This window comes from Myotis davidii, unplaced genomic scaffold (assembly GCF_000327345.1).
Source record: "Myotis davidii unplaced genomic scaffold, ASM32734v1 scaffold1251, whole genome shotgun sequence".
Taxonomy (NCBI): Eukaryota; Metazoa; Chordata; class Mammalia; order Chiroptera; family Vespertilionidae; genus Myotis; species Myotis davidii.
The window spans coordinates 22,227-30,119 of NW_006283138.1; the positions used below are offsets into that span (position 1 = coordinate 22,227).

A 7,893-nucleotide genomic window follows, 5' to 3' on the forward strand; every position below is an offset into this window, starting at 1 on the left:
CCTCCTGCAGAGCCACGCGGCCAGCCGGTCCCTGCCGGTGCCCAGGCGGCCGCCCGGCAGCCCTCGGGGCCTGTGTTTAGGGCTCAGGAGGGGCAACGTTAACCACACACAAGCACACATGTATGCATAGGACTCCCGTGTGCGCTCACACGGACAATAATTCAAGGCCCTGCCGCAGCACAGACGTGAACTGGCCACGACGGGGTCTCAGAGAAGCCTTTGCACCCAGAGCCCAGACGTCAGCCATGGGACAATCAGGCAACCAAGAGCAGGGGCCCCCGGAGGGCTCGGAGTGTATTCACAGGAGAGCTGAGGGCCAGCTTCTGACACCCAGGGCGGGTGTCGCCTGGCTCTGCAGGAAGTGGGAGCCCCCATTCTCCTGAGCAGGGAGAGACCGCGGGCGATGTTCCCAAAGCGCTGTCCGCACTGAGCAGCTGGCAAGCTCGGCCCCTCCTGAGAGGGCCCTTCGGCTCCCGCTCCAGGCACAGGAGCAAGGAGCCAACCTGACACCTGTGAGGGGCAGGAGGACAGGGGGTCAGGAGGGCCAGCCAGCTCTCCACCTAAATGGCCAGGCACCCGGCCCCTCTGGGCCAGCTCCCCGCCTACCTGAAGCCCCTCTCAGCCAACACCCCTCCCTCCCAAAGCCCTACTTGCCGCCCCTCCCCACACACTTGAAGCCCCTCCCACCTGAAGCCCCTCCTGCCCCTGCTCCTGCCCCTCCCAGAGCCCTGGCAGCTGAAGGCCCTGCACTTGGCTGAGAGTTATGAGAGGCTGAGCAGACGTCCGTCCGGTTGGGCCTGGGGAGAAGGATGGGGCATTGTGTGAAGTCACCTCGCCCACCCTGTGGGGGAAGGAATCAGGGGAAGGCTGCAGGCAGCAGAGCCCCAGGGGCCTGATGGGAAGAGGCCCCTGGTGTCCTGGGCACTGAGCCCGCCCCACCTTGAACTGGTCCCATTCTCTCTGCGGAAGGAAGGACCTCCTGCAGTCCTGCAGCGCCAGCCACCAGGGCGGACACAGACAGAGCAGCAAAGACCCTCCGTGCTGGGTGGGAGCCCGCCTCCTGCACAGCCTCTCTCTGGAGCTGTGTTCCCTCAGCATCTCCTGTGTCCCAGCTGTGCGCGGCCAGCAGCCCCGGGGCCTCCAGCACGGCTGCCCGGTCCCAGGGACACAGGCCCGGGGGCGCTTCAGGGCTCATGGGCTCCCACCCTGATGGCCGCCGGGGAGACCAGACAGGCCGGGCCCTGTTCACAGCCACCTGAGCCCATGGGGCAGCCCTGCCCAAGCGGGACCTGGACTCCACCAGCTGGTCACGTGAGACAGGCGGGGACGGCAGGGAGAGGGGTGGACAGAGATCTTGGCGTGAGGGTGGAGGACGCCGAGAGGAGAGAGGAGACGTCCGGTGTTCCTGGGCCACCTCTGGGGAAACAGAGCTTGCAGCCTCCCTCCCTTCACTTCTGCCGGAAGGGGATTCCACCGAAGCACTTCTCTCTGCTGGGACTGCTGCTGCCCCACAGCCTGTTCTGACTGTGGAGAGGGAGCTGCCGGTGGGGCCCTGCAAGTTGTCACTCAATCCTGCCCTTGCCCTCACCTGTGTCCCTGTGCCCATCTGCCACATGCCACGGCAGCCACCTCACACCAGGTCCTCCATCCCTGTCTCACTGGGTTTTTGCATGCCCTCTGCCTTGTGCTCCTATCCTGTCTGAGCCTTGTAGCTGCTCTTCCTCATCACCAGTGCACAGTCCGCCTTCTCTCCCTCGCTCAGCACTCCTCACCTGCACAGCCAACCTGTGCACAGGTGTGTGCGCCCAGGTGTGTGAGCCCAGGTGTGTGCCCAGGTGTGTGCCCAGGTGTGTGCCCAGGTGTGTGTGCCCAGGTGTGTGTGCCCAGGTGTGTGCCCAGGTGTGTGCACCAGGTGTGTGTGCCCAGGTGTGTGCGCCCAGATGAGGGAGCACAGGCAGCTCCCTAGCCCACTGTGGCTCAGGCCCTTGTGTGCCCAGGTGTGTGCGCCCAGATGAGGGAGCACAGGCAGCTCCTTAGCCCACTGTGGCTCGGGTCCTAATGCCCGGCACTGGGGATGCACTGCCTGTCTGCTACCTGTCCTCAGCTCTCCTCTTCCAGAAGCTTCCGGCCCTGGCTGGTGAGGTGCTTTCCCATACCATCTCGTGCGCCCTCCACGCTAGCCGCCTGCACATGCATCTGCCTTTCCCAGGTAGTGGTGAGGTCTTGTGCAGGGCGGTGTTGCCCCACAGGCCCAGCCTAGCACAAGGCCAGGTCACAGAGGGCACTCAATAAACACCTGGCCCCCAGGGACACCTGCGTGTCTGCGGGCCACAGTGAACACTCCGCGTCACGTCCCATCGACAGGAGCTCAGCTCAGCGTTACCTCTAGTCCCCAGCAGCGCCTGCAGGGCGACCACCAGCACTGCCCGTGCTCCGGCTCTCTGAGCTGGGCCCGCCGCCGGCCCCTGTGCCGGTGACCCCATCACACTTTCTGTTACTCGGTGCTTGTCCTCAGTGCTCCCCACTTCCCAGGAAATAGGTGCTGACTGAGAATTCGCTGAAGGCTCCAACTTGCATGCAGGGGGGCGGGCGAGGACAGAGGAACTCAGGGAGCCTCCGGGTGATTCTGGAGCCGCAGGGCTGGAACCACGCCCAGTTGGCCAGTGCTGATGAGAATTCTTATAACCACATCCGTTACAGCTCATCTAAGTGACTCACCAGCCCGGGCTCTCCCCTCCTGTCTTCTTGAGGCTTTTCCCGGCAGGGTGATTAGCAGGAGCCACAGGCACAGCTCTCTCTCCCTTGCAAACCAGTTTATGAAACGGAGCCTGAGAAAGGCGGCCAAGAACAGAACCCGGAGCCCCCGCGCCCACACTCACTCGGTGTCTGCGAGGACGCTCGTGGGCACCTGTAGCAGGCCTGTGATGTCCGCCAGCAGCTGCTTCCCCTTCTCCAGACTCAGGGGGCTGTTGGAGGAGCAGAGAAGGGCAGCGTCACCACATGGAACTGACTCTCAATCCCCGAGGAGCTGAGGGCCCTGTGCTCCCCCCACCCGGGCCTCTCACAGCCCCTCCATCCTGTCACAGTGCGCGGCTCAGGCCACCGGCATCGGGAGCTGTCAGCCACGGTGCATCGCCTGCTTCCCAGCAACCAGAAAAACAGTTCCGCGCAAGGGGACTGTTAGGTGTGTAAGGGGCCCTGACGCAGCAACGGGCTCATCGCAGCCTCAGTGAAAACAGGATACAGAGGGGAAGGGGGATGAGAGAAGAGACAGAAGCAGATGCTGAAAAGCAGACCATATTTTTAAAAAACACACATTTTTACTTCATTTATTTTAATCTTTTAAATTTTTATTTTTTAAAATCTTTATTGTTAAAAGTATTGCATAGGTCCTCCTTTTCCCTGATTAACCTCTTCCAGCCGCTCCCATCACCACCCCATTGTCTTGTCTGTGTCCACGGGTTGTGCACATGAGCGGACAAGCTCATTGGTTGATCTCTTCCCGCCCACCCTCCCCCGCCTTCCCTCTGAGGCTCAACAGTGTGTTCCATGCTTCCATGTCTCTGGGTCCATTTTTGTTCATCAGTTTATTTTGTTCATTAGATTCCACATGAGTGAGATCATGTGACACTTGTCTTTCTCTGACTTAGCATGGTGCTCTCCAGGTCCCTCCGTGCTGTCTCACAGGGTAAGAGATCCTTCTTTTTCACTTGGTGCATAGTACTCCATGGTGTAGATGTACCACAGCTTAGCCGTTCTCACAGGTCTGAGGTGATACCTCATTGACATTTTAATTTGCATCTCTCTGATTATCAGTACCTTGAGCATTTTTCATATGTCTCTTGGCCTTCTGTGTGTCCTCTTTGGAGAGGTGTCTATTTAGATCCTTTGCTCATTTTTAATTAGATTGTTTGTCTTCCTTTGTTAATTTGTATGAGTTCCCTGTATATTTTGGAGATTAAACCTTTATCAGATGTATCATTGGCATGCTGTGCCCTGCTCACCTTTGCTCTCTCAGGCGGTGGCTGTCACTCCTGGGGCCCCCCAGGGCAGGCCACCAGGAAGTGCTGCATAGCCAGAGACTGGGCTGACGAGGCTGACAGGGCCCGGGCAACCCTGACCTCTACACTGACCTCCTTGGAAGGAGCCGGACTTCACCCAGGTCAGGCCAGAGCCTGCTCACGCTTGGCTTAAAGGTCTGTGCTCATTCCATGGCCTCCAGGCTGCCTCCCCCACAAACTGCTCGCACCCCGCCTTGTCTCTGTCCCTCCACAGCCCCGCCCTCACTGAGCACCTGCCGGTTTGTTACCAGATTCCAGGACCTCCCTTCTCTGGGGTTTACACCCCGGGGCAACCCACTGGGCTGGGCCAGACGGTCTCAGGAAGCCTCCCGACTGCCCGTCACCACATTCCTTCACCCGCACGCAATCGTCCAGAGCAGCCTCGCGGGTCGCGATGAGGGGCGGCAGCGGATCGTGGGTCACAGGTCGGCAGCGCCACGCCAGGCCCCTGTCCTCCTGCCCAGCGGTCAGGTCCAGGCAGAGAGCGGGACAGATGGACGGTGCTCGTGCTCACAATGCACATGTGGTCATCTCTATTTTCTGTTTAAAAGACACGGCACCATCAGTCACTCCACAGCCTGGACTTCCTCAGGAAGCGGTGGGTGGACAGGGCCACGCAGCTTCGTCCATCTGCCCGCAGTGCTGTCACCGCGACCGCCTGGACACGCAGCGCTGCCTGCAGGGAGGGAGTCGTGGGTGCTTGGGCTCAGTCGGAGCTGGGATTGGGCGTAGGAGGGCACCAGGCTGCCGGCCCGGGTCTGGTGACGGGACAGCTCCCGGGGAGGACCCTGGGCAGCCAGGCAGTGTCTCCTGTCTCGGGCATCTCCATTCTGAGCCCACAGCATGTCACCGCCGCTGTTGAATCACGATGAATGAGGTGGCTTCTAGGGACCCACCGGACAAGCAAGAAACACGATGGAATACTATGCTGCTCTAAAAAGGAAGGAACTCTTACCATTTGCAACGGCATGGATGGAACTGGAGAGCATTATGCTAAGTGAAATAAGCCAGTCAATGAAGGAAAAATACCACATGATCTCACTCATTCATGGATAATTGAGACCATTATAAACTTAAGCAAGAAACACATAGTCACTTGACGGGAGGGTCGCAGGCCGGGCTGTTCCAATACCTCCTTCTCCTCCCGGCCCTGCCCTGCCCCAAAACAGGTCTCATCCTTGGCCCAGGAGAAAGATCCAATGGTCACTGACAGCGACCACCGAGGCGCCCTTCCGGGCAAAGCTGTGCTCCCAGGCACCTTCCGACGGCCACGCTGGCTCAGCACCCGCTGGGCCATGGACGCAGTGACGTTTTCACGCCTCCATCGCACTGTGACATATTTTCTCCTTCCCACAGTGGCTGGAGGTCAGACGAGGCTGCAATACCCTCCAGTTCTAGAATTCGAGCCAGTGCTGGACCCTGGAGGCCACACATCACGGAGGGCATGGCCGGCAGCCACAGTCACAGCTGGGCACACGGTGGGCTGTTCGGATGCCGCGTTAGAAAACAAATGAGCTGCAAGTTCTGACATGGACTCGACACTGATGATGCCAAGGGATCCGTGTGACTTGTGAGGTGAGTCCCTTCTGTGAAGGGCAGACAGGGAACCAGGACAGCGTGTGCCCAGCTCTGTTGTCAGACGTGGAGGGGTCTCTTCTTCACTGGGAGGGAAAGGGCCCCTTCGCTCCCAACCCGCCGTCCAGCCGTGCTCTCTTCCTGCCAACTTCACCTAAAATAATGTTTAGTCGTCCGTGGAGGACGGGGTGGCTGTCCTGCCTTTCATCCAGTCTCAAATAATCCACCTGGCTTGTGCAGATGACGAGGCTGTGAGCGATGAGGATTACAGTGCACCCTGTCTGTCAGCAAGGGTGAGAGAGGAGGGTGCCGGCCATGCTGAGCCACATTCCCACCTGTCTGAACGTCGGTGGGGCGCACACGTCGGCAATGACATAACACTGAGCTAGAAGTCACCTTCCCCCTCCTCTTATGGGACAACTACATATACAAAAGCCTTTAAAAAGAGAATAGAATGAGATTCTTGTCAATTAACAGCTGATCTATGAAGACGTAGTGGAGATCTGGTGAAATCTCACCCCAGAGAATCCCCGATTACCCATTACTCTGATAACAGAGTCAGAGCCCACTGCTCCGTCCGTGAGAGGGAGGAGGCGTAGCCTCTCGTACGCGATGCCTGGTGACAGTGAGCATCGCACCTTGAACATTTAATTTGCTGAAGCAGCAAAGAGGGGACAGCAGCCACACTAAGATAAGGACTGTCTTTAGCCCCCGTGCAGGGGTCAGTGTTCAGGTCCCCAGGTGGCACCCAGGGTGCTTCATAGGGAACTAACGGAGCCCGGGACAAGCCCGTTGTCACACTGCCTCTTCTGCAGGACCTCAGCCAGAGCCAGAGGACACGCCCAACCGAAGGGCCTTCAGGGTGGCTCACGAGCAGTCACTCCCTCTGCGCCAGCCCTAGTGCCAACACCCAGGGGGCGGACTGTCCTGCTCCAAAGGCTCCTGGCAAACACAGCCAGCGTCTCCCATGAGCACCAGCCCTCGGGACAGCCCAGGGCACGGATGCCCTAGGGGGAGGAAAGGTTCCCTGAGCAGCCGTACAGTGGAGGCTTCATCAGTGATGACACACACACACTTCCCACACGACACACACACACACCACACACCCACACATATGCACACACACTCATACACACAGTACACATAAACACACTACACATATGCACAACCTACACACATATACACAGCACATGCACAACACACACAACAGCACACATATGATACACAGTACACATAAGCACACAACACATACACACATGTGCACACACTCATACACACAGTACACACAAACATACTAAACATATGCACAAACCACACACATACACACACCACAAATACAACATACACAACAGCACACATGTGACACACAGCACACATAAACACACCACACACACATGTGCACACACAGTGCACACAAACACACCAAACGCATGCACAACCACTACACATACAACATACACAACACACATATGATACATAATACACATAAACACACAACACATACACACATGTGCTCACACATAAACACAGCATGCACACTATACATACAACCCTACACACATGCACACATCACACACAAACACACTACACATATGCACACCCACATGCACGCACACAGTACACCCATGCACACCCCACACATCAGCACACCCATGATACAAACCACACAAATACACATGTGCACACATACACACAGTACACATGTATACTATATACACATCACACACAAACACATGACACATGTGCACACATGATACATAGTGCATATAAACACACCACACATAACACATACACACAGGTACACATATGACACATCACACACAACGCAGCACACATAAAAATACTACACACCATGCATGCACACGAACACACATGCATATAGCACACATAAATGCACTACGCGCACACACACAACATGCACATATGCATATGATACACATGTGGTACATAGCACACATAAATGCGCACACACGACACTGCATGCACACATGTGACACACAACACCCACATATACATACACAACATATGTCTATGCACATGCATGCACAACGTGCTAAACACACTACATATGGCATGTTGCATATAAACGTATTGCATATGTATATGTGCACATCCATGCACTATACACAAGCACATCACATATGCATGTGATGTGCACAAACAACACACTACATGCAACATACACCACACAACACCTATACACACTATGCAGAACACACATGCAAGTGGTACACACATGCATACAGCACACATACAT

At 56.9% G+C, this 7,893-nt stretch overlaps 1 protein-coding gene across 1 annotated transcript in view; it reads right to left on the reverse strand.

Annotated features, from left to right (window-relative positions):
• LOC102771750 (receptor-type tyrosine-protein phosphatase N2) overlaps positions 1-7,893 on the reverse strand; it is a gene marked incomplete at its 3' end in the record, with an annotated part of 26,533 nt that overhangs the window by 6,028 nt on the left and 12,612 nt on the right. Inside the window, exon 5 of the mRNA XM_015562789.1 lies at positions 2,880-2,966. Coding sequence (XP_015418275.1) covers positions 2,880-2,966 — 87 coding nt within the window. The remainder of the gene's footprint in view (positions 1-2,879; positions 2,967-7,893) is intronic.